This window comes from Nerophis ophidion, linkage group LG15 (assembly GCF_033978795.1).
Source record: "Nerophis ophidion isolate RoL-2023_Sa linkage group LG15, RoL_Noph_v1.0, whole genome shotgun sequence".
NCBI classification, from domain to species: Eukaryota; Metazoa; Chordata; class Actinopteri; order Syngnathiformes; family Syngnathidae; genus Nerophis; species Nerophis ophidion.
The window spans coordinates 7,493,559-7,521,064 of NC_084625.1; the positions used below are offsets into that span (position 1 = coordinate 7,493,559).

The 27,506-nt window shown below is 42.8% G+C and overlaps 1 protein-coding gene across 1 annotated transcript; it reads right to left on the reverse strand.

Annotated features, from left to right (window-relative positions):
- On the reverse strand, positions 1-27,409 carry LOC133569178 (cullin-1). The gene is made up of 22 exons (XM_061921377.1): positions 27,236-27,409; positions 14,822-15,181; positions 14,496-14,670; positions 13,120-13,287; positions 12,992-13,042; positions 12,827-12,917; positions 10,926-11,089; positions 10,694-10,856; positions 10,506-10,636; positions 10,329-10,436; positions 10,154-10,260; positions 10,032-10,080; positions 9,832-9,963; positions 7,389-7,506; positions 7,217-7,293; positions 6,506-6,624; positions 6,311-6,416; positions 6,185-6,232; positions 1,020-1,102; positions 830-935; positions 644-757; positions 1-566 (listed from the first exon to the last, which is right to left on the reverse strand). The coding sequence occupies exons 2-22, from the start codon at positions 14,959-14,961 to the stop codon at positions 486-488; spliced, it is 2,331 nt and encodes a 776-aa protein (XP_061777361.1). The 5' UTR covers positions 14,962-15,181; positions 27,236-27,409; the 3' UTR covers positions 1-485.
- Between the last annotated feature and the right edge of the window lie 97 nt (positions 27,410-27,506).

Below are 27,506 nucleotides of genomic sequence, written 5' to 3' on the forward strand. Positions count from 1 at the left end.
TTAAAGAAATCTTTCCTTGTTTATTTATCACACATTTAGAAAATGAAGCACACTATACAAATGTCCTCCTGCAACATCTCATCTGTACACTCACGTTCGACCCGCTGTGCGAGACGGCGGCGCAGGGAGGGCGGGAACATGCAAAAAAACTTTGGATATGGCTCTCTGATTGGCTGAAGGCTAAACTCGTGACGCTTTTCCCTATGGCGAGAGGGCAGAGGGGTGTGTGTCCTCTTAGAATCTGTGCGTTATTTACAACAGGACGAGAAAACGTGCGTTGGTGGGCGGGGCTTCGCGGCTTTTCTCAAAAGGCATGAGGGGGGGTTTGTAAGTTTGTCGCTGACAGGAGAGGTCAAAGTTCAACCTCAAGTAGGTTTTCACATGCTCAGCAGCTCACGTTAAATGTCCGCGTCCACGTCGGGATCCACACTTTTATTATTACTAAGACGAGGGGAAATGAAGATACACATAAAATAAAAAGGGGTTCAGGCCAGGTAGCTGTACGTGTCCTTCTCGCCATCCACTCTCTCCAGGTACTCCTTCTCTATCAGGATGTCAATGCATTTCTGTCCACAAGAGGGAGACAGCAGAGAAGTGTCAGCGGCGTCAGAAGCTACTCACTGGGAGGGCGGGAGGGCGTCACCTTGATGACGGGGACTCTGGGTTTGAATCGAGACGACAGCTGGTTGAGGACCTCGGCGAGGAGCTGCTGGTGCTTCAGGACCTTCCTCATCTTCATGATCCGCACGATGGCAGCCTGCACACACACACACACACACACACACGGTCATGGCTTTGTTGACAGCCAAAGTGTGGATGCTGTGGTCACCTGAATGAGGAGCTTGCGGTCCTCCTCGATGTTCTTGTGAGTCGTCTCCTGCTCTTGTTTCTGCTCCGTCTTCATGGGCACGTTGATGTTGACGCGCAGCTTTTTGCTGCACACAAAGGCAGCAGTGAGCCAACGTGGCGGGGAAATAAAAAAATTGGAAAAACCACAGGAAGTTGGCAGGCAGACTTACTTCTTGTATCCGAGGAACAGTTTGATAACGGTGTCCGGTTTGAAGTCCACCTCGTCCACGTTGGCGTTCTCGTCCTCTAGTACCTGGTGGGCGGATGGTGCTGAGGTCACATGACTGGTGTCCAAGGAAGTACACTCAAAGTTTGATACGGTGCAGTCTAGGGGTCTACAGAAGTCATTTTCAAATTTAACGCGATTCTTATTTGAAACAATTCTTAAAGGCCTACTGAAATGAGATGTTCTTATTTAAACGGGGATAGCAGGTCCATTCTATGTGTCATACTTGATCATTTCGCGATATTGCCATATTTTTGCTGAAAGGATTTAGTAGAGAATATCACAAACTGTCAATAAAAATTAAAGAGCAAAACACAGCTTCACCACTTTAAGTCATATTTTTTGCACTCAACTTCTCTACGACTTAAGCGTCAGACTTCTTCTGTGTGATATTGTCATTATTGCCACAAATGGTAGAAAAGTGTGAGTATTGCTGCAGGCCAATACGGAACACAGCTGAGGAACAGACATTTTTTCGGCGGACTAATAGAGCAATGGTTCTCAAATGGGGGTACGCATACCCATGGGGGTACTTGAAGGTATGCCAAGGGGTACGTGAGATTTTTTTTAAATATTCTAAAAACAGCAACAATTCTAAAATCCTTTATAAATATATTTATTGAATAATTCTTCAACAAAATATGAATGCCATCCATCCATTCATTTTCCACAGCTTATTCCCTAAGTTCATAAACTGTGAAAAGAAATGCAACAATGCAATATTCAGTGTTGACAGCTACATTTTTGTGGATATGTTCCATAAATATTGATGTTAAAGATTTCTTTTTTTGTGAAGAAATGTTTAGAATGAAGTTGATGAATCCAGATGGATCTCTATTACAATCCCCAGAGAGGGCACTTTAAGTTGATGATTACTTCTATGTGTAGAAATCTTCATTTATAATTGAATCACTAGTCACTTTTTCAACAAGTTTTTAGTTATTTTTATATCTTTCTTTCCAAATAGTTCAAGAAAGACCATCACAAATAAGCAATATTTTGCACTGTTATACAATTTAATAAATCTGAAACTGATGACATAGTGCTGTATTTCCCTTCTTTATCTCTTTTTTTCAACCCAAAATGCTTTGCTCTGATTAGGGGGTACTTGAATTAAAAAAATGTTCACAGGGGGTACATCACTGAAAAAAGGTTGAGAACCACTGTTTTAGACAAATAGTACTAATTATAGTAGCGTTGGAGAGTGGGAAGGGGTGAAATGTAACAGAAAATGATTAAAAGCCTACTGAAAGCCACTACAAGCGACCACGCCGTCTGATAGTTTATATATCAATGATGAAATATTAACATTGCAACACATGCCAATATGGCCAGTTTTGCACCCTTATACAATTTAATAAAACAGAAACTGATGACATAGTGCTGTATTTTACTTCTTTATCTCTTTCTTTCAACCAATAATGCTTTGTTCTGATTAGGGGGTACTTGAATTAAAAAAATGTTCACGGGGGGTACATCTCTGAAAAAAGGTCGAGAACCACTGTTTTAGAGAGTGTTCGTGGCCCTATGGTTCAGAATCACAGTATCACTGTTTGGGACACAGACACGCTCTTTAAGCAGACCATCCATCCATCCATCCATCATCTTCCGCTTATCTGAGGTCGGGTCGCGGGGGCAGCAGCCTGAGCAGGGAAGCCCAGACTTTCCTCTCCCCAGCCACTTCGTCTAGCTCTTCCCGGGGGATCCCGAGGCGTTCCCAGGCCAGCCGGGAGACATAGTCTTCCCAACGTGTCCTGGGTCTTCCCCGTGGCCTCCTACCGGTTGGACGTGCCCTAAACACCTCCCTAGGGAGGCGTTCGGGTGGCATCCTGACCAGATGCCCGAACCACCTCATCTGGCTCCTCTCCATGTGAAGGAGCAGCGGCTTTACTTTGAGTTCCTCCCGGATGACAGAGCTTCTCACCCTATCTCTACGGGAGAGATCCGCCAAACTCATTTCGGCCGCTTGTACCCGTGATCTTATCCTTTCGGTCATGACCCAAAGCTCATGACCATAGGTGAGGATGGGAACGTAGATCGACCGGTAAATTGAGAGCTTCGCCTTCCGGCTCAGCTCCTTCGTCACCACAACGGATCGATACAACGTTCGCATTACTGAAGACGCCGCACCGATCCGCCTGTCGATCTCACGATCCACTCTTCCCTCACTCGTGAACAAGACTCCTAGGTACTTGAACTCGCTCTTTAAGCAGACATCAAAGCTATATATCCTGTAAAACTGCCAGAGACAAAATACTTGTCCTCTTCTTGTTTTTCTTTTAACTTCTACGTGCAATAATAATATTAAGAAATAAGACAATGTTAACTTTGATTGCACAAAATCCTTGAAAATGCCACAAATGCGGCGGTACTGAGACCGAGGAGGAGAGTGGAAGCCATGTTGACATTGCAGTGCATGTAGGACAGGTAGCATTCACATTAAAATCACTTTTTTTTTGTAATTTGACGGCCACGTGAAAAGATCAGATTTGACAAAAAAATAATCCGTGTTGGACATTCAAACCTGCAGAGTGAACGCAGCTTAAAGGCCTACTGAAAGCCACTACTAGCGACCACGCAGTCTGATAGTTTATACATCAATGATGAAATATTAACATTGCAACACATGCCAATACGGCATTTTTTCCATCCATCCATCCATCATCTTCCGCTTATCCGAGGTCGGGTCGCGGGGGCAGCAGCCTAAGCAGGGAAGCCCGGACTTCCCTATCTCCAGCCACTTCGTCTAGCTCTTCCCGGGGGATCCCGAGGCGTTCCCAGGCCAGCCGGGAGACATAGTCTTCCCAACGTGTCCTGGGTCTTCCCCGTGGCCTCCTACCAGCTGGACGTGCCCTAAACACCTCCCTAGGGAGGCGTTCGGGTGGCATCCTGACCAGATGCCCGAACCACCTCATCTGGCTCCTCTCGATGTGAAGGAGCAGCGGCTTTACTTTGAGTTCCTCCCGGATGGCAGAGCTTCTCACCCTATCTCTAAGGGAGAGTCCCGCCACCCGGCGGAGGAAACTCATTTGGGCCGCTTGTACCCGTGATCTTATCCTTTCGGTCATGACCCAAAGCTCATGACCATAGGTGAGGATGGGAACGTAGATCGACCGGTAAATTGAGAGCTTTGCCTTCCGGCTCAGCTCCTTCTTCACCACAACGGATCGATACAACGTCCGCATTACTGAAGACGCCGCACCGATCCGCCTGTCGATCTCACGATCCACTCTTCCCCCACTCGTGAACAAGACTCCTAGGTACTTGAACTCCTCCACTTGGGGCAGGGTCTCCTCCCCAACCCGGAGATGGCACTCCACCCTTTTCCGGGCGAGAACCATGGATTCGGACTTGGAGGTGCTGATTCTCATTCCGGTCGCTTCACACTCGGCTGCGAACCGATCCAGTGAGAGCTGAAGATCCCGGTCATATGAAGCCATCAGGACCACATCATCTGCAAAAAGCAGAGACCTAATCCCGTGGCCACCAAACCGGAACCCCTCAATGCCTTGACTGCGCCTAGAAATTCTGTCCATAAAAGTTATGAACAGAATCGGTGACAAAGGACAGCCTTGGCGGAGTCCAACCCTCACTGGAAACGTGTCCTGTACGATCAGTGTCAGAGCTTGGTCCGCATTGCTGGCAGTAAGTCGGACGGCATTTTTTAGTTTACTAAATTACAATTTTAAATTTCCCGGGAGTTTCATCTTAGAAACGTCATGTAATGATGACGTGTACGCGTGACGTCACAGGGTTTTAGGAAGTGTGAGCGCTATGCACACACACAAGTAAAAGTCGTCTGCTTTAACGGCATAATTACACAGTATTTTGGACATCTGTGTTGCTGAATCTTTTGCAATTTGTTCAATTAATATTGGAGAAGTCAAAGTAGAAAGATGGAGTTGGGAAGCTTTAGCCTTTAGCCACACAAACACACGGTGTTCCCTTGTTTAAAATTCCCGGAGGTGAAACTTTCCTATGGATCAGAGCGCGGTCAAGCCGACATGGATCCAAACCAAATGTCCACCAGCAGGTTTTGGTGAAAAAACTGTGGTTAAAAAGTCAGTTCTTACCGGATAAAAGCTTAGCTTGTGCCGTCCATAGCTGCCGTCGACTCGCCTGAGGCACTGCGCGTCAACACCCGGCCGTGGAGACACCCTTCCGACTATCAGGTAATATTAAACTCACTAAAACACTAGCAACACAATAGAAAGATAAGGGATTTCCCAGAATTATTCTAGTAAATGTCTTTAAAAACATCGGAATACGTCCCAATGCTATCGCGTTTTTTTTTTTAAACTTGATTTTTTTTTTTCTAGTCCGCCGCTATCAATATCCTCAAACACAAATCTTTCACCCTCGCTCAAATTAATGGGGAAATTGTCGTTTTCTCGGTCTGAATAACTGTTTTTGTTGGAGACTCCCATTAAAATCAATGTGAATATGTGAGGAGCCGTCAACATGTGACGTCATCGTCTGCGACTTCTGGTAAAGGCGAGGCTTTTTCAGGAAGTACCAAGAGTGGCGAACTTTATCGTCGATGTTCTCTACTAAATCCTTTCAGCAAATATTTGGCAATATCACGAAATGATCAAGTATGACACATAGAATGGACCTGCTATTCCCGTTTAAATAAGAAAATCTTATTTCAGTAGGCCTTTCACACCTGCTGGACCAAGGATGTTCTTTATTTCCTTACACTGGAGGAAATTAGCCTGACATTGAACGGTTATTCTGTAAAATTTCAAGAAGTATGCAAGGGTTACCATGAATTGATTAACGTGGACCCCGACTTAAACAAGTTGAAAAACTTATTGGGGTGTTACCATTTAGTGGTCAATTGTACGGAATATGTACTGTACTGTGCAATCTACTAATAAAAGTTTCAATCAATCAATCAATTAGGTTGCTTTTTTTAAACTATGTAAGAGAGACTGATCTCCAGTTTGGCCCTGAATGAGATGTCGTTGAATGGTGGATGATTGATGAGCCTTTAGTTTGCTTGTGTGCATTGCTGCACCAGCTTTATAGTCAATATTTGCTTGTGGACCCCGACGAGTGCAACATATCCAACTTGAAGTGTAAGAAAACAAAGAAAGAAGAGCTCACCAGCAGTTTGGACTTCAGCAAGATCTGCAGCACTTGGACCAGGATGTCCTGAAAAGAGGCGAGGAGGAACTTTAAGTTAAAGCGTGACGCGGTCATTGGGTCACATGGCCCGCTTGGTGCGCTTACGGTTTTGATCTGCGTGCTGTCGGTGAGCTGCTGGACGGTGTAGCTGTCCTCCGTGTTGTACTGAAGCAAGATGGCCATCTGGAAGGTGGATGCCTGCAGCGTGTACCTGCGTGAGGACGACGCCACTTTAGACGTGGCTGCTGCTGCGGCGGCGGTGGCTCACTTCTGTCAGGGAGAGGAGGAAGCAGGAAGTACCTGTTCTTGAAGCAGTTGGTGACCAGCTCGCCTTTGGACAAGTGGTAGAGCCACGTCAACTTCCTGCCGCTGTGTCTACTGGCGTAGAACGCCGTGAAGCGCTGGTAGCTTCTTTCCAGCTACATGCAAAGGAAGCAGTGAGGTCATGTGACTCGCCGTGTGTGTGTGTGTGTGTGTGTGTGTGTGTGTGTGTGTGTGTGTGTGTGTGTGTGTGTGTAATGTAAAGTTCTGACAGGTAAGCAGAGGAGACGTGCTGTAGGGGACCAGCGCCGCATGAAAGGGCAGACCGGAGAACAATTCTCACAAGAACTAAAAAATTGCCATGTCGAATATACATAATAATACTTAATTGATTATGGGAGTCATTTTTATTCTTAACCTTTGTCTTGTGTTAGGGTCAGCCCCAACCCGTTTTAGTTTTTAAATGCTAAAAGAACCACGTAAATTAATTTTTTTGTGTCAAGGCTTTTTGACTTTGTCAGGAATCTCTACTTCAACAAAACAAAACATTCATTTCCCATGCATGAAGAAAGGGCTGCTGCCGTTTTATCTACTTCACTAATTTAACTATACATTGGTATTGTATGTGCACATCTTGTATCTGTGTCTGCTGTTGTACATACGATAAAAAAGGCTGATACCGATATGCAACAAAATGGCAAATATCGGCGCCGATAATCAGTCAATCTGTAATGTGTGTGTATGTCTTACCTCAGAAGGCAAAGCAAAGGTGCAGGACTGCTGAAAAGGCCACGAACCCGAACTCAGAACCTGAATACTGAAGTCCACTGAACACGCAACAGACATGGAAAGACACACACACACACACACACATTAGTGGCCCTGGCGAAGTGTGCACTTGTCGGCGCTCGCGGTCACTCACAGTCCAGAGGTTCAGAGTTGGTCAGGTGCTTCTTGAACTGCTCGTTGAGATCTTTGCTCACTCCAATGTCCTGGAACATTCTTTGAAGTTTGGACGTGTACTCGAAGCCGCACGCTTGCTGCACGAGAGGGAAATAACCATCAGAAAATGTGTTATCAATCAGGAGTGTCCAAACTTTTTGCACTGATGGCCGCACACTGTAAAATCAAAGCATGCAGGGCCAATTTATTTATAACCAAAATAAAGGTTTTTTTTCTCCTCTCATGTTAGCTGTCAGGAACCTGGAAGGGTCTCAATCATAAAATAAGTCATGTATTACTATTTTCTTTATTATTCAACATTTACATCTCGAGATCAACTTTAGGTCTGTCAATATAAGGTGACCCTTTGTCAAAAAGAAATTCTGTTTTTATGGCAAAAGCACAAAATCTACAATATTTTCCCCCAAAAAAGTTTAAAGTGGGATATTGGATGTGATGTAATTGGAGCCTTAAATAAGTCAATAATACACCCTGGACAAGTCTCCACCTCTCCACAGGGCGAACACAGATAGACAGACAACATTCACACTTACATTCACACACTAGGGACCATTTAGTGTTGCCAATCAACCTATCCCCAGGTGCACGTTTTTTGGAGCCAGAGAGAACCCACACAGTCACAGGGATAACATGCAAACTCCACACAGAAAGATCCCGAGCCCGGGATTGAACTCAGGACATTTGTATCATGAGGCTCATGCACTAACCCCTGTGCCACATTGATTTCAATTTATTATTACTTTTTGAGCAATGACGGTAACAATAAAAGCCCCACAAAAATTCTCAGGTATCCGAAAGGGCCCCACTCATAAGCAATAAAAGAAGTCATAAATATTTTTTTTTTACTTCCAACACTTAAATCTCGAGATCAACTTTGTTGTTGATTTTAAGTTTTCATCATTGTGTGCTCTTTTTGTCAAAGAAAACTTAGTTTTTTGTATTTTTTTTAAATATTAGCAAAAAAAATATTTCAATGTGGAATTTTTGATGTGAAGTAATTTGAGTCTTAAATAGGTGAATAAGTCAGAACATTTGAACTCATTATTATTTCTTCAGCATTGACAGTTTTAAAGAAAAAAAACAGCCTTCATGGCAGCATTGAATTATTATTCAACATTGCAACTTTTTCTAATTATATTTCACCTGCTTGCTCATTAATTCCACTTTTTAAAGGCCTACTGAAATGCGATTTTCTTATTTAAACGGGGATAGCAGGTCCATTCTATGTGTCATACTTGATCATTTTGCGATATTGCCATATTTTGCTCAAATGATTTAGTAGAGAACATTGACGATAAAGTTCGCAACTTTAGGTGCATATCGTCTGTACCGGAATTAGCAGACATGCACGTGACGTCACGGGTTGTGGAGCTCCTCAAATCTGAACATTGTTTACAATCATGGCCGCCAGCAGCGAGAGCAATTCGGACCGAGAAGCGACGATTTCCCCATTAATTTGAGCGAAGATGAAAGATTCGTGGATGAGCAAAGTGAGAGTGAAGGACTAGGAAAAAAAAAAAGAAAAAAAAAAGGACTATACAGTGGGAGCAATTCAGATATTAGAAAAATTTACTAGGATAATTCTGGAAAATCCCTTATCTGCTTATTGTGTTACTAGTGTTTTAGTGAGATTATATGGTCGTACCTGTACAACCAGAAAGTCGGCCCCGCACCTTTCTTCAGCACCAGTCGACGGGTGGTGGCGATGCCCATGTCTGCCCTTGCAAGTGACCCTCTTCGAAACACGATCATTCGAAATGATCGCTGCATAATACACTGTACTTTGTGTGTGTGGTCCAATCCAACCGTGTTCGTTTGATCGCTCTGTTCCATAGTAAAGCTTGACCGTCCTCTTTCGGGAATGTAAACAATGAAACACCGGCTGTGTTTGTGTTGCTAAAGGCGGCCGTAATACACCGCTTCCCACCTACAGCTTTCTTCTTTGACGTCTCTGTTATTCATTAAAGAAATTGCAAAAGATTCAGCAACACAGATGACCATAATACTGTGGAATAATGCGATGAAAACAGGCGACTTATAGCTGGGAACGGTGCTGGAACAAATGTCCTCTACAATGCGTGACATCACGCGCACGCCTCATCGTACCGCAACGTTTTAGCATGATACCTCCGCGCAAAATTTAAAATTGCAATTTAGTAAACTAAACCGGCCCTATTGGCATGTGTTGCAATGTTAACATTTCATCATTGATATATAAACTATCAGACTGCGTGGTCGGTAGTAGTGGCTTTCAGTAGGCCTTAAGTGTTATTTTTTAATAGTACTTTTAGAATGTGCGGCGGGCCCTTGTAAGAAAATTAGCTGAGGGCTGCACTTTGGACAACCTTGCTTTAGATGATAAACAAAATGTCTTCCTGCGGAGGGGGCGGCGTACAACAGACCTTAAGTTTGGAGATCATGCTGGCCTCGGCATCGTCGCTGGCGCTGTTCTGGTGGACCAAACGCTTGGCCAGCATCTTGGCGTAGAACTTCTGGAAGACGTCCTTGTCCTCGATGTACTTGAACACGACCATCTGCAGAGACATGAAGTCACACGTTTACAAAGCCCATTCGAATCAAGATGGCCGCAGTGGCGTCTCACCACTTGGTTGAGTGTGTCCTCTAGCTCCGCCTCCTCTGGATTTTTGGAGCTGAAAAAAGGGAAGGCGTCAATCAAGGTGTGAACGTAAGGCAGCGTGACGTCACATGACACTTGAACCCCACCTCTTTTTGAGTAGCGAGTCGCAGTATCTTGCGAGCAGCTCGGGCGACTTGCTGGACGACTGCGCCATCCTGGTGACGGCGTTGTTGTTGATAAACCGACCGCACGCCTGACAGGAAGAAGAAAGAGTCACCAGGGAGCGCTATTTCAGCGATGGTGGGTCAATGGTCAGCTGACCTTGTCGAGAGCCGCCACAAAGCCAGCGTCGTTGTTGAAGGCGGACATGACCAAGGCGTTGTACTTCTTGTGGACGTCCAGCGTGGTCTGCACGTACACTTTGGGGTCCTAAGACGAGACGGTCGCTATGACGACACACACAAACACGCAGCTCGACGCGTCAAGAAGTATTCTCACGTTGAGCGCCGCCTCGCCACATTTCTCGATGGCGGCCAGGCCCTGGTTGTGGATGTGTGTTTCTAGAAGCTTTTTGAGTTCTCCGAGGCCGTCAGTGATGCGTGAGACCAGGTTGTACATGCGGCCCAGGTCTGAAAGATATCATCTCGTCAGTCTAAAAGGCCTCACGAGGCCTCCGACACATTTACCTTCGTTCTTGTCGGCGTCCAAAAGGTTCTGGAACTCGGTGTGGAAGATCTCCAGGTGCTTCTCGATAAGGACCTGCTCGCACTTCCTGGCCAGCTCATCCTGCGTGGACTCATGGAGATACACCTGCACGCGCCGCTGCTCCTCCAGCAGGCGAGCCTCCGCCTGGGGTGGACCAGACCACAACGTCAGCCTGGCTCGCACGACAAAATGTGGGCGAGGGCGTGGTCGTACCTTCTTCATGTACTCGGTGACCGGGTTCTGCTGCAGGAACTCGGTGCTCTCGCGCGTGTAGAACCGTTCCGTGTCCGTCAGGAACTGGCACTCAAAGTACTCCTTGTAGACGGACAGCGTGGGGCCTTTGGCGAAGGCGTCCTCCTCGTTCAGGCCCAGCTCCACTGAAATGGGGGACACATGTTTATTAGATGTCCACGCGACCAAGTACAGTGGGGCCCATCTAGGTCGACGCCCCTTAGGCTGGCCGACTTATCTCGACAAAAGCGGTTGTCGAAATACATTTTCTTGTGACTGTTTTAAAGACATAGAAACAAAGGATTTATAAAACAACACGTCGACATAAGTGTTTGCAGACAGATGCATGTTCTAGTGACTGTGTTCAATGACCATACTTGCTTGATTTTCGGGAGGGTTGGCAGGGTTGGTCTTGTGGTGATTTAACCCCAAATTCCAACCTTTGATGCCGAGTGCCAAGCAGGGAGGTAATGGGTTCCATTTTTATAGTCTTTGATATGACTCGGCCGGGGTTTGAACTCACGACCTGTTGATCTCAGAGCGGCCACTGAGTCGGTGGCCGTTTACTTGGGTAAAGTGTCTTGCCCAAGGACATAAAGGCAGTGACTAGGATGGAAGAAGCGGGAATCGAACCTGGAACCCTCAAGTTGCTGGCACAGCAACTCTATCAACCGAGCTATACCGCCCCAATAACACAACCAACTTAGCTCACCTTTTAGAGCACAGCTGTAACTTCCTGGCGCCTTGCAGAAAATACTTCTTTTCAGGTTTCTCTGTTTACATTTTCGCGCTTTGCAGTATTTCGTTAAATTTGCACCTTCATTTCAAGAGGTTGTTAATGTGATTTTAGAATTTTGCACCTTCATTACAAAAGGTTATTAATGTGATTTCAGAATTTTGCCTCCATCAAGTGTTTTCCATGCTTGTGTTGAGATTTGAGCCAAGATCTTCAGCTCTCACTGGGTCGGTTCGCTGCCGACTGTGAAGCGACTAGGATGAGAATCAGCACCTCCAAGTCCGAGTCCATGGTTCTCGCCCAGACAAGGGTGGGGTGCCATCTCCGGGTTGGGGAGGAGATCTTGCCCCAAGTGGAGGAGTTCAAGTACCTCGGAGTGTTGTTCACGAGTGAGGGAAGACTGGATCGTGAGATCGACAGGCGGATCGGTGCGGCATCTTCAGTAATGCGGACACTGTATCGATCCGTTGTGGTGAAGAAGGAGCTGAGCCGGATGGTAAAGCTCTCAATTTACAGGTCTATCTATGTTCCAATCCTCACCGATGGTCATGAGCTTTGGGTTATGACCGAAAGGACAAGATCACGGGTACAAGCGGCCGAAATGAGTGAGAAGCTCTGCCATCCGGGGGGAGCTCAAAGTAAAGCCGCTGCTCCTCCACATGGAGAGGAGCCAGATGAGGTAGTTCGGGGATCTGTTCATAAGGCCACCCAAATTCCTCCCTTGGGGAGGTGTTTCGGGCACGTCCGACCAGTAGGAGGCCACGGGGAAGACCCAGGACACATTGGGAAGACTATGTCTCCCGGCTGGCTTGGGAACGCCTCGGGATCCCCCAGGAGGAGCTGGACGAAGTGGCTGGGGAGAGGAAAGTCTGGGCTTCCCTGCTTAGGCTGCTGCCCCCGCGACCCGACCTCGGATAACCGGAAGAAGATGGATGGATGGACGTTGAGATTTCCTTTACTTTCTGCCATGATAGCTGGGGGATCTATAATCACGAAGTTACATTTTAAATAAAAATGTTTCATTTAATATATTTGGTCTTCTGATCCTTATTTTTGACATGTCATAAAAAATATCAGTAAATATCGATATAAAACACTCATATTCAGCCATATCGCCCAGCCCTATGGTTTGCTATTGGGCACTCACCATATGACTGCACAACGCCACTGATGAGTCTGGTGTTGATGGTCTCGCCGTTCCTCTCTCGCTCTATCAGCTTGAGCACGGCGTTGGTGACCTGGCAGAGAGGCAGCAGCGTGAGTGGAGTTTGCAGGGCCCAATCGGACGTTGAGTTTGCGTACAAAAACCCACCTGCTTATTGAGCGGCCGGAACAAACACTCCCTCCAGGTGACCAGGGCCAGCTGTGGTGGGCAGAAGAGGATGAGTTGACGTGTGGCGCAGAAGACAAAAAAACGACGCGAGAACGTGTTCTTAATACCGAGTAGATTTCGTAGATGCCCTTGCGGCCCTCGTCACACTCTCGTCTGACCCAGTGACGGTTGAGGTAGGCACAGATCCCATTGAGGACCTTACTGGAGAAACGGTAATCCTCCCACTGTTGGGTGTAGAACTTGAGCACACATTCATCCATGAGGTCTTCTCCATCCTGCGGGAGAAACACAGCGAAAACTCAAACTGTGATGAATATTCACGAGTGTTGTCCCTATACTAATATTTTTGTACCTGTAAAAAAATAATTTTGATACCTTTCGGTACTTATTTAAATAAAGGGGACCACCAAAAAATGGCATTATTGGCTTTGTTTTAACAAAAAATCTTAGGGTACATTAAACATATGTTTATTATTGCAATTTAGTCCTTAAATAAAACAGTGAACAAGTAGACAAATTGTCTTTTTTTAGTTATTAATCAAACAAAGGCTCCTAATTTAGCTGCTGACATGTGCAGTAACATATTGTGTCATTTATCTACCTATTATTTGGTCAACATTGTTAAGGACAAGTGGTAGTAATTAATAATCTAGTTGTTTATTTACTGTTAACATCTGCTTACTTTCTGTTTTAACATGTTCTATCAACACTTCTGTCAAAATGTAATAATCACTTATTCTTCTGTTGTTTAGATACTTTACATTAGTTTTGGATGATACCACACATTTTGGCATTGATCCGATACAAAGTAGTTACAGGATCATACAATGGTCATATTCAAAGTCCTCAGGTGTCCAGGGACATATTTCCTGAGTTTATAAAAATAATAAAAACGATAGAAGAAAGAAAAAACGAAAGATGTTGTGATGGCAAAAAATATTGACGGTATTGTACGATATCATCACAGTGGATGTCAGGTGTAGATCCACCAATGGCGTTTGTTTACATTTTGATGCCGGTGGGCTACGGTGTGTAGTGAAACATGTCTAGCTAGTCTTCATCCTACAGTGTTGATACTTGTAAGAAACTCACTTTATTTGTCGCCATGGAAGCGAGGATTAGTGATTTAGAAGTAGCTAAAACGTAGCCACTAGCTAGTTAGCCATGTCTTAAAGCACCTCTTCTTGAGGGCGTTTCAATGTTATCACTTCACCTTTATCTTTAGTTTTTAAGCAAACATGCATCCGTTCTCCCTTGTCTCTCAACACACTGTGTCTGCTTGTAAGTACTCTGTGATTGTACACTGCGGAACACGATCGTCTGCTTGAAAAACCAGCAATGACACGACGTGGGACCGGTACTTTTCAGAGGTGGTATCATAACTGAATATGATTCATTAATATCGCGGTACTTTACTAATACGAGTATACCGTACAACCCGAGTCGTGACTTAAGAAGTTTTTTTAGGAGCACGTTGGCGCACCTTGAGCAGGCTGGTCAGATAGTTCTTCAGGAACTCCTTGAGCCTCTTGTAGAGCTCCAGGCCTACAAATTGGGCTCCACCTGGGGTGGTGGACTTTTTGGAGGGCTTGCTGGGGGGCACAGAGCCCCTGCCCTGGCTGGACTGGTGGACACTGGTGCAATAGTTATATACATGTCTGAGGGCGGATTGTTAAGGAAAGACTGTCACCATATAAGGTGAGAATCTAATTTAGGTCTAACTTTACGTGGACTGGAGTATCTATGGAAGACTGTGGAGGAAGAAATGAGTTATCAAAAGTACATGAGAACGAGACATGTTTGGGATACGTGTAGAGTTCCATGTAGCGCGACTTGGCCATGCTCTGCCGCGTGTACACCTGCTGGATGCCGGCCCGCAGGTCGTCCCATATTTGGTCCAGGCCTATCTGTTTCAGTCCGTGGGGGTTCTGGGTCCTGTTGGACGACATGGCGTAGGCTCCTGCCCTGCTTTCTCCTCACCAGGCCTCCACTCCTCTCCTCTTTTGATTCAAGTCCGGACTGGTGCTGCTCTCAGAGTGCACGGTCCATCTGGTCAGGGTGGCGGCGCCGGCGATGCTTCAGATGATTGTTGAGGGGATGCAGTCCCACTAGGTGCGACCAGGTGGCCACACCTCCACCTGTGAGCAAGAGCACTCCTCACCAGATGACCTAAAATGGGCACAAGAAATGTTTGAGTTAAGACAAAACTAGAAACGACAGCAGGTGGTTACATAGCCACTAGATACCGGTCGATATGTTTCTTTCGGGACCCATACCGATTATTAGTAGTCAAGGAAGCCGAAAACCGTTATTTGGAGCCGATATTGATTTGCAGTAAAAGTTATTTTAACGTGAATAATACATGCCAGTAAACAAATGGACAAAGCTTTAAGTTGTTTTTTAAAGCATTTTTTTAGGAAATGTTGGACCAGTAGTGACAATGTTTTAAGTGGCACTAATGTGTTGAATTTAGCAGTAAAAACATCAGGGGATTTCACAAACACCTTTACTACGTGTTTGTGAGATCATCAACATTTGCATTTCAAAATGTGGGAAATCTCCTGGGAAAATAGTTAAAAATATGGCATTTCTCTAAATCACAATAACTTGCCATCTACTCAATTTTATTGCAGTTTATGGATTTATTACATTGTCAGGTTTCCTTTATAAGGAAATTGAAACATTTCAATAAAAAACATTCCGGGTTCCTTTACTTGGGTTATAGGTGAGACATTTTTCAAGCTGGCTGACATTTCTTCCTGGATGTTACAGAAAGTATGAGAATGTGTAAGCTGCTGCCTGCTCTTCTTTACTTATATAATAATCTGTTATTTGTCAAGATATTTACGCAAAGTTTAAATTTTGGCAAATATTTTCTGTCGTCATGTTCTTCAATCTTTGACGCGTTATTTGATTCAATGACGGAACATGAAACTTTTCCTCCATCCATTTACTACCACTTATCCCTTCGACGTCACGGGGGGTGCTGGAGCCTATCTCAGCTCCATTCCGGCGGAAGGCGCTTCCACCCAGGACAAGTCGCCAGCTCATCGCAGAGCCAACACAGATGGACAGACAACATTCACACTCATCCACACACTTAGGACCATTTAGTGTTGCCAATCAACCTATCCATGCATGTTTTTGGGGGTGGGAGGAAGCCGGAGTACTCGGAGGGAACCCACGCAGTCACGGAGAGAACATACAGACTCCACACAGAAAGATCCCGAGCCTGGGATTGAACTCAGGACCTTCGTATTATGAGGGACATGCACTAACCCCTGTTCCACCGTGCATCCCTTTAATGAGCTCAATTACGAGCTTACGAGTGTTGCAGTAGCAGGGGAAAAAAACAAGGCTGGCAAGAAAGAAGAACAAAAACTGGATTTATGGGCAAAAATGTAAAGTTTGGACAGGTAAGCAGAGATGACGTACTGTCGGTGACCAGCATTGCAAGAAGAAGTTACGCCACGTGAGCACAGCTGAGCAGATCAGAGAATTCTCCCAAAAATTCTAAAAAATGCCCTTTCAGATATCAAAGCATAATGGGGGGAAACTATTGACAATGACAGTATTTGTTTTTCTTAAATCAATAAAAAAATGCAAAAAGGCAACTTTTTTCATGGAGAGCTTGTGCCTTTCCGGACGTTATTACTCTCTACTGGCATGTCTCGGTAACTTGAGGGTTCCAGGTTCGATTCCCTCTCCCACAATTCTAGTCACTACTTTTGTGTCCTTGGGCAACACACTTCACCCACCTGTTCTCAGTGCCACCCACACTTGTTTAAATGTAACTTAAATATGTAAATATTGTTTCACTATGTAAAGCGCTTTGATTCTTGAGAGAAAAAAGCGCTATGTAAATATAATTCACTTCATTTATTTTTTCAATACTGATATAATATGTGCTTATTTGGTGTCCGCTGATGCATGTCACTCATAATTGTAAACAAACACAAAAAAAGACTGATACAGATATACATCAAAATACATGTAATCGGGCCAGACAATAATCTGTCGATCTCTAACAGCAACCTTCACTTTGCACATTTTTATACAACATTAAGATATATTTTTGAGCCCGGAAGTGCTGGAGTCCAGCTGTCAGTTACGGAGCTTCATCTGCTGACGTAACTCAGCTAATTGCAGCTTAGTCCACTAAATCGCTTCTACGGCCAGTCAGGGGCCAGCCTCCACAGCACAAACATGCTTGTTAGTCCTCAAGAGTTCCATCGAACACTTGAGTTCAGTGTGACGGCCGACAATAATTCATGTGGCTGATTGAGCTTCAGATGGTTAAGGAACAACAGAGTAGAACACAAAAAACGTGTAGGTTTTAAAAAAAAACATTCCCAAGCTTAAATGTTTTTTGTCATTAATCATTGCAGGATAGTTTGAGGAACTCGTCTAAAAGTCATACACTCAGGTTCATGACGGATCAAGTCAATCAAAAACTTATTCTAAGAAGTTAAGCAAACACTGTGTTGGCCAACACAGCTAGCTATATTTAGAAGGAGCCATGATGCAGGTCAACATCGCCATTAGGATTAGTGACCCAGAAGAAGGAAGGACCTTGCTGCGCCTACTTCCTGTCACTAATGGCGGGATCGCTCTGCTAAGGTCCAAGCTCAGTCTTCTCTGCTCCGGAGGACAACCTCCGTTTCTGCTGTGGTAACCGTGGCAACAACAAGGAGGGGCTGCATCTCGAGTGGCCATTGAGATGTAACAGTCGGACTTTTCAACTGTAGACCTTGTTGTGCTTTTCAATAGCCTGCTTAAAGGTTGAATTAGGATTAATAAGCAATTCAAGGTCACATTTTAAGAAGGACCCATGGCAGGACTTGGATTTGGCGTACTTGCCCACAAACACATTAAAATGGGACTGTCTGCGTGGCTTGTCATACTAACTCTCTACAGTAGAATGCATCATAACACACCTTACACAGCAGAGTCACACATACAACACCTCTGTTCGTCAATATAGTGACAAGTGTGTACGTTCTCTTTGAAATCAGCCCACACTTACGTAGAACCAGGAAAAAATGTTTTTAATCAATCGTGCCTGAGCAAGCACGAGTGTCTACCGCTGAGCAAAATAAAACCAAGTCCTGTCAGTGAGTAACTTCACGTTTTGTTGGTTTGAAAATGTGAGTTCATGTTGCAGATCTCACCAAAAAGATCAGTTTTTCCCCACACACAAACATTTTGTGCCACGACCATTTATGCATATTAGATGACATAATTTAGCACTGCTCCACAGCAGCCCAACGCCACAGATACATTCCTTTCCTGCAGGAAACACTGAAGGACCTACGGCAAGGAATCACATTTTGGACCGTGCATGTTTATTTCAAATGTAAACTTCTTATTATAATGCACCTCAGCTATCGAGGCAGAAAGGAAATGTAAACACAACCATGGTAAACAATGTAAACAAAATTGTAAACAACAAACTCTTAAAATGAAGGTGCAAAAATAAGGAATATGTAAGAAATGCTTAATAAAGTGTAACAAAACTGTGCAAAGTCTGAAATGTAAACAGAGAAATCTGAGAACTATTGTTCTGCAGGTTCAGTGCAAAGAAGTTACGGCTGTGCTCTAAAGGGTGGGCAGAGCTAAGGCGGTGTGGTATTAGCAGTCTTGGTGGGGATGAGTGCCTTGCATCATTTACATTGACACATTGGTCTGACTACGGTCCGTTTCAAAACATCCACATAACTTCCATACTGTCAAGGTAACTTTCCCCGTTTTATCCACAATTTATTCTCACTCTGTAGTACTCATTTTTACTTGGTCTTCTCACTTCGTACAAAGAATCAACTGCGAGACAACAAGATGGCGCAACCAAACTTGATAGTGGATATTGTTACTCTGTCACTTCCACAGATCACGTCCAGCATTGCTCGTAGGGATGTAACGATAAACGGTAATAATAATAGCGGTAGAACTCGCAACGGTTAGTATGAAAACAAGAGACTTTCATCTCTTTGCCCCAGAAGAAACAACATACACCAATCTTATCTTGCATTAACAAATTACTGTCTGAGCAACCAAGATAATCAATTGTGTACATTGAACCTACAAGCTGTGCTCTCTTAGAACAGAGTGATTGTTCTAAACTCAGCGAAGAGACCGAGGTGTTTATAAACATAATAAATAACAATTGATTTTTTTTGTTATGCACTTTTCATTTTAATAAATCTTAAAGCGTTACAGTACAAAACACTATCACATGCAAAATAATAGATTTTTGGAAAAATATCTATTTTAGGTATTGAAAAAAACTTGGTCAAAAATTTCAGAGTGTATAAGCAATTTTTGAGCACATTCAACAATACCGTGATATTGATAACCGTGATAGGAAACTTTCATGTCAGTTTTACCGCATAGTGGCCGTGCCAGCAACCTTAAGGTTCCTGGTTCGATCCCGCCATCTTAGACTCGTCCGTTGTGTCCTTGAGCAAGACACCTCACCCTTGCCCCTGATGGGTCGTGGTTAGGGCCTTGCATGGCAGCTCCCGCCATCAGTGTGTGTTAATTAGGAAAGTAACGGTAAACAGTATAATGATAAAAAGCGATAAAATTCCTGACAGTTAATAATACTGTTTATTTATTAATGCATTTTAGACAACACTGCTTACATCCTGGAAACTAAGTCGCAGCAGCACTGGCACATGCGCACTAGTGTCGTTTGACCTGAAAATCATGGCAGACTAACTCCCCAGAATTTACTCTGGAGTTTTACCCTCGGAGTACACAGAGCCAAGCGCTTGGTTTAACTTAATTTTCCCTCGCTTCATTTCCGTTCAGTCTGGGCGTGCGTTTTAGAGCGCACTGCTGTTAGATGGAGACAATGTGGACAATATTCGATTGAGAGGTGTCACTCCTGTTTTTTTTTGTTGGCCAAACTGTTGCACGGAACCACTAGGAGGTGTTAGAGAAGAACAAAGTTTGTTTATTGGACTTCTTCTTCATTAGCCAAACTGCTTTGTGTTTTATATTGATATCAAAAAGTGAACACCATGGGTTTTTTAAAGGTATTACTTTAAAAACCATTGATGTGACATAGCATTTTGTTAATGTTTTTTGTATAGTTAATTCCTGTATGTTATTTCTGCTCAAACACTTAATGGATCTAAATAACTTGAAAAAGTACCTCCCTCTATCAAAATGTAAAAATAGAGATAAAGACATCATGTAATGAGAGAAAGTTGTAATCGATATTAATAATGAACAAAAAAACAAATACTTGTCTTTAGATATATGGATAACGTTTATCTATTGCCTTTTCATTAAACATTACAAATGAAATGACGATATTGCATTCACACCTCACCCAAACACTGCTTTACCTAACAATCAGTAATCATGATTTCAATATTGATAAAAAAATGAACTTTATTATTAATTTGGCCATAATTGACAGCCCTATGTATAAGACTCTGCAATGAGATGGCGACTTGTCCAGGGTGTACCCCACCTTCCGCCCGATTGTAGCTGAGATAGGCACCCCCGCCCCCCCACTACCCCCAAGGGAATAAGCAGTTGAAAATGGATGGATGTATAAGACTTGATCTCTTACATGAACACTATCTTTATCGATATGGACAAAAAGTGCAGTTACATTTTATGGCTATCAGGTGCCATCTTTGAAAATTCTTACATCGGTTTTTATTTTGGAATCTCCTATGTCCATAAAGTGCTATAATGCACAATTTTCACATTTATTTTAGTTATTTGTCTTATGTTTTTTCTGCCATGTCACTTTGTTTATAATGCTTGTGTTGCTTTAATACGTTCATTCAATTTCTACTTGAGGTCCATGAAACAGTGTTTTTATCTCCAATGTTTCATCTCCAAAGGAAATCATTTCGAATGTGTTGTGTTTCTGTTAAATAAAACTTGGTTAAAATATTTCAGTAATAATACTTTCAGATTTTTTTTAGCACATTTATAAATACTGCAATAATAATAACCGTGATAATTTTGGTCACAATAACCTTGCTAAGAAATGTTCTTACCGTGACATCCCTAGTGTGAATGTGTGTGTGAATGTGGAAATAGTGTCAAAGCGCTTCTAGTACCTTGACGGTAGAAAAGAGCTGTACAAGTTTAACCCATTTACCATATGGTGACATCCCGAGATTCTCTGTTACAAGAGAGTTGTCTCTTGTTTCATCCAACGCATTTTTTATTGATTAAATTAAGTGTATCCTGATCTATACTGATATGGTTTTACCACCCAGCCCTGTTGGACATGCAAGTAATTGTGTGACAGAGACGGTGTAAACATGAGCATGTTGGTCATGGCACATAAAACTACTTTAAATAGCAACACCTGTCTGGAAGCCAAAACACAGCAATGCTGTTGAGAAACAACTGTTATTTTGTGAAATCATACGTCAACAGTCATTTTGCGTAAAATACTAAAAAAGTTTCAGTTACAGAACCGGACTACAAGTGTACAACTCAAGGATGGGATGCTTTTTGGATTATGTCACCTTTTAAAAAGGCACAACTACACAACCAGAATGCTGCTCATTTCTCACTGTGCGGAGTTGTTCCTACAGCATTTTATGTTTTATGATGCAAACATGAAAAACACAGCAAGACAGAGACTCAAACCTCTCCTGGTGTAAAATGCATATTTCCTACAAGTGGTTTTACATTTGAATAACGAGGCTAAGACCAGTCTGTGTTTGCTAACTATGTATATTGTTCCGTCATTTTGGATTAAAATTCTAAATAGTTCTCCCGACAATTACGATAAGGACTAGGGTGCACCTTTCTAGAAATGTGTTTGTTTCTTTACACTAATCTGTCGGAGGTTTGACAGAAAATACACTGTGTACCGTATTTTTCGGACTATAAGTCGCAGTTTTTTTTCATAGTTTGGCCGAGGCTGCGACTTATACTCAGGAGCGATTTATGTGTGAAATTATCAACAGATTACCGTAAAATATCAAATAATATTATTAAGATCATTCACGTAAGAGACTAGACGTATAAGATTTCATGGGATCTATCGATTAGGAGTGACAGATTGTTTGGTAAAGGTATAGCATGTTCTATATGTTATAGTTATTTGAATGACTCTTACCATAATATGTTACGTAAACATACCAGGCACCTTCTCAGATGGTGGTTTTATGTTTCATATAACGTACACTTATTCAGCCTGTTGTTCACTATTCTTTATGTATTTTAAATTGCCTTTCAAATGTCTATTTTTGGTGTTGGGTTTTATCAAATAAATTTCCCCAAAAAATGTGACTTATACTCCAGTGAGACTTATGTTTTTTTCTTCTTTAAGTATTTTCGGCGGGTGCGTCTTATACTCCGGAGCGATTTATACTCCGAAAAATACGGTATATGACTTTATTGATAATTCCATCATATCATATGAAAACTCGATGATTGGTTTCCTCAACGCTAAAGAGACTTTAGACTGTACAAAAGGCAACTGACAGACTTAACTGGTGCACCAAAAACAGCCGATGTTACCCCTGTTTTATCCAGTCTTCATTGGCTTCCAGTTAAATTACGCATTGAGTTTAATATTTTAGTCCTGACATTCCGTGTGTTGCATGGTGAGGCCCCTCAGTACATCACTGACTTGCTATGCCCCTACTCCTCAGGGCGCAGCCTCCGGTCTTCAGGCCAGGGTCTTTTAAAGATCCTGATTAAAAACTCATTTTAAAACCCGTGGAGACCTGGGATTCCAGGTTATAGTTCCTAGGCTCTGGAACAATTTGCACCACTCCCTCCGTGATCTTGACAGAGTTGATACTTTTAAGAAACAATTGAAAACTTATTTTTAGTAAAGCTTTTAGTTAATGAACCTTTGAACTATCATTTTAATCTACTTTGTATCCTTTTTATGTTTCCCCTGTTGTTTTAATTGAATTGTTGTTTTACTTCAACTAAGTTTTGTACAGCGCTTTTTGATTTTATCTGTGAAAAGCGCTTTTTTAGTAAAATTGACTTACTTTATATTAATTTTACATTTATTTCAGGCAATGACAAAAAAAACTATAAAGTAGACAACACGTAATAATATAAATTAATATGATGCAAAAGGTAATGTAGAGTATGTAAGCATGATGTTCTAGTTTTGCCTGAAAGGGAGTGGGAAGAAGATAATGTATTTAATCCCACCCCCAGTTCAAAATGTGATTATTAATACATTGAGTTTCACTGGTACTTTGTTCAAGGGGTTATAATACAAATGTTGTATCATGGTGGAATTATCACAGGTAAAAATAATAATTATTTTTTATTATTAATATTACCAATCAGGTAACAAATGGAAAAAAATTAATTCCCAAGAAAATCAGCACAGGGTCCATCGTCTGGCGGTGGTTTGGCTTCAAGCGAGAATATTTTGAACATTTATGTGGCAAAAACGTTGCTACAAAAAAGTAGCACCACTGCTAATGTAGCATCATTTGAAAAGTCACCCGCTAGAGAATGAAGAGTGCTTGACACACACCAACAAAATGCCGAAGCAACTATTTCCACATCAACACCGTATGAAAAAAAAATCTACCACATAGCGAAGGACATACACTATTTGATTTCCTATTATGCAGTTAATTTTTATTTGACAGTTATAACAAATATTTTGGGTGACATCATACACTAAAGTGCACTTTATTTGTTTTTAACTATTGTAGTGGTGTTCTGTACAAAATTACACTTTAATTTAGTGTTTTGATAAGTCATCTTGATGACATTATTCGCAGAGTGCACTTATAGCTTGTTTTAAAATGTCTCTGACAATCTTGCACTTTCTGTTTTGGAAATGACATGTTTGTTTGTGCCACTGCTTAATAACTGTGTAATAAATATAGTTTTGGTAAATTGACCTAGTTGTGATTTGCCACTCTGCATGAAAGTTTAAAATGAGCATATATTAATGCAGTATGAAGAAGAATGTTTTAATGTAGACACATTGAATCATCATACTGCTGTGATTATATGCGTCAAGTGTTCATTCAAGGCTAAGGCAAAATATGGAGATATATAATATCGAGATATTAATAAAAGGCCATATCGCCTAGCCTCAGGTAAGTATTTCCCCACACTTCAACACAACATGTAATGTACCGTATTTTTCGGATTATAAATCGCAGTTTTTTTTTTCATAGTTTGGCCGGGGGTGTAATTTATACTTTGGAGTGTCTTATGTGTGAAATTATTAACACATTACCGTAAAATATCAAATATTATTTATCTCGTTCACGTTGGAGACAAGGCGTATATCACAAATCGTCACACACACACGTCAACCAATAAAAATTTGGCGTGGGCGGGTCATGACATAAATGCATTGTGAAAAAAAAGATGCTACCTGCTACTACTTCCGCACCTATGAAAATTAATCATTTCAACATTGGGGGTAATTTATACAAACTGAGAAGGGCTGAACTAAAATGGCACCGGAAGAGGAAATCGAGCAGCAGAAAGAAAGTTTGGAGTAAGCAAGAAACTTGGAAGGGACTGGCGACTTATACTCTAGTGCAACTTATGTGTTTTTTTCCCTTCTTTATTATGCATTTCCGTCCGGTGTGATTTATACTCTGGAGCGATTTATAATCCGAAAAATACGGTATGTTATATGATCAGAGGATTTATTGTGTTTTGTTTAGTATTCCCCCACACTTCAACACAACAAGTAAGGTATGTATATGATCAGAGGATTAATTGTGTTTTGTTAAGTATTCCCCCACACTTCAACACAATATGTAAGGTATGTTGTATGATCAGAGGATTAATTGTGTTGCAGTAAGTAGGGGTGTAACGTTATACAAAAATTTCAGTTCGGTACAGACCTTGGTTTAGAGGTCACGGTTCGGTTCATTTTCCGTACAGTGAGAAAACAACAAATATACATTTTTTTGGTTATTTATTTACCAAATTTGTAAACAATGGCTTTATCCTTTTAACATTGGGAACACTATAACAATTCTGCCTTCGTTAATCCACATTAAACTGCCTCAAGTTTTTGCTTTGATTAAATAAAATGACAAAACTTTTGTTCTACATATAGCTCGGTTGGTAGAGCGGCCGTGCCAGCAACTTGAGGGTTGCAGGATCGATTCCCGCTTCCGCCATCCTAGTCACTGCCGTTGTGTCCTTGGGCAAGACACTTTAACCACCTGCTTCCAGTGCCACCCACACTGGTTTAAATGTAACTTAGATATTGGGTTTCACTATGTAAAGCACTTTGAGTCACTAGAGAAAAGAGCTATATAAATATAATTCACTTCACTTCACATATAAAAAGTGCGACAAACAGTTTCAAGTCAACTCATCATGCTTAATTTATTACAGCATTTGGGAAGCCTGTAGTTGACTTTTATAATGTAAATGTTATATTTTGTCAACATGTGATAGCAGGGACCCTGCCATTCAAAACTAGGCTGCTACATTACTAATGATTAATGTAACTATAGCTGAAAAAAATAGTACAATAGCAATAGAGGTGACTATTCATCCCTGAACACCATGGAGTTCATGTGAAATAACAGACAGAAGCGCGCACACACACACAGCAAAATGAGTTAACGTTACGCTAAAAAGCTCATTAGCCTTCACCTCAACCCAGAACTGCGAGCAAGCTGAGCTTCAGTTTAGGTTTCTAGAAGGTCAACAGGCTCATAGTGATGTTAGTAGTAGTTGTGACTGGGAGGTGTTTTTTATAATTTGGAGAGAGTACGCTGTCTACTGCTCACATGCTAAACACATATCTGCTCGACGCTGAAGCATTGACTACATGCGCTCCAAATACACACTGCTGATTGGCTGTTACAGCGCTCTGAATACGCACTGCTGATTGGCTTTGTATGTAACCAATCAGATGGTTGTGTGGGCGGGACAATGCTGGGTGCTGAGACAGAGGCAACAAGCAGAGCAGCTTGTTAAGACTTTAGGTTACAAACTACCATGAATTGATTAACGTGGACCCCGACTTAAGTTGAAAAACTTATTCGGGTGTTACCATTTAGTGGTCAATTGTATGGAATATGTACTGAACTGGGCAATCTACTAATAAAACTATCAATCAATCAATCAAAACTTGTTCGATAAACCCCCGGACCGAAACGGTTCAATAAAAATACACGTACCGTTACACTCCTAGTGGTTAAGTATTCCCCCACACTTCAACACAATATGTACGGTATGTTGTATGTTCATTCATCATTCATTCACCAGTGTGAGCGGCACCGGGGGCAAGAGTGAAGTGTCCTGCCCAAAGACACAACGGCAGCAATTTGGATGTCATAGGTGGGGGGCGAACCTGAAACCCTCAGGTTTCTGGCACGGCCGCTCTACTAAGTACGCCATGCCGCCCCTAAATAATCTCACTACAACACTAGTAACACAATAAGCAGATAAGGGATTTACCAGAATTATCCTAGTAAATGTGACTAATAACATCTGAATCACTCCCACTACCCTGTCTTTTTTTTCTAGTCCTTCACTCTCACTAACCTCATCTACGAATATTTCATCCTCGCTCCAATTAATGGGGAAATTGTCGCTTCCTCTGTCAGAATCGCTCTCGCTGCTGGTGGCCATGATTGTAAACAATGTTCAGATGTGAGTAGCTCCACAACACGTGACGTCACGCGCACACCGTCTGCTACTTCCGGTACAGGCAAGGCTTTTTTATTAGCGACCAAAAAGTTGCGAACTTTATCGTCTATGTTCTCTACTCAGCAAAAATATGGCAATATCGCGAAATGATCAAGTATGACACATAGAATGGACCTGCTATCCCCGTTTAAATAAGAAAATCTCATTTCAGTAGGCCTTTTAAGGTTGGTCCACGGAGTCTTGACACTGCTACGCCATCGTGCTAACTCGCGTTAGCTTCCCGGGGCTAGGTTAGCCGGGTTAGCTCCCCCGAAGTGGGGCTATTTCGGCTACCAGACGCTCGCGGGACGAGGCTAATATAGGAAGGGGCTCGGCGGAATTGAGCCCAGTTCAGCCGGTAAAACGTCCGCGGTGGGTGTTTTAGTGGCATTGTCCGAGTTATCCGGCGCGGGCAGCTTGTGCTTGTGTTAAAATGGCAGCCTGGCTTTCCAGCTCGATAATGAGTCAGGAAAACACACCGCTAGCCGTTAGCATTAGCCAGCTAGCTCGCTCGCTCCTAGCTCCGGGTGGTTGTCACAAGCGCGTCGGCTGCCCACCCCCCAAAAAAAAATGCTTCCTTACCATTTTTTAAGGCCGTGACAGTCGCTGTGAAGTCGCCGCGTGTAGAAATGACCACCCGGGTGTCGACGTCCGACGCCAGTTGTCGTGCCGTCCGCCGAGTGCGAGCGCTCCGTTTGGCTTCGCACAAAGATCAGCTCATCAAGCGACGATTCGTGTTGCGTTCACGGAGAGTGGGAAACATGGCGATCTTCGTCACGGCGTACGTAAACACACGCAATAGTCCACTCGTGTGAACGGAATTCATGTTCAATATTTAAAAAATACGTCTTAA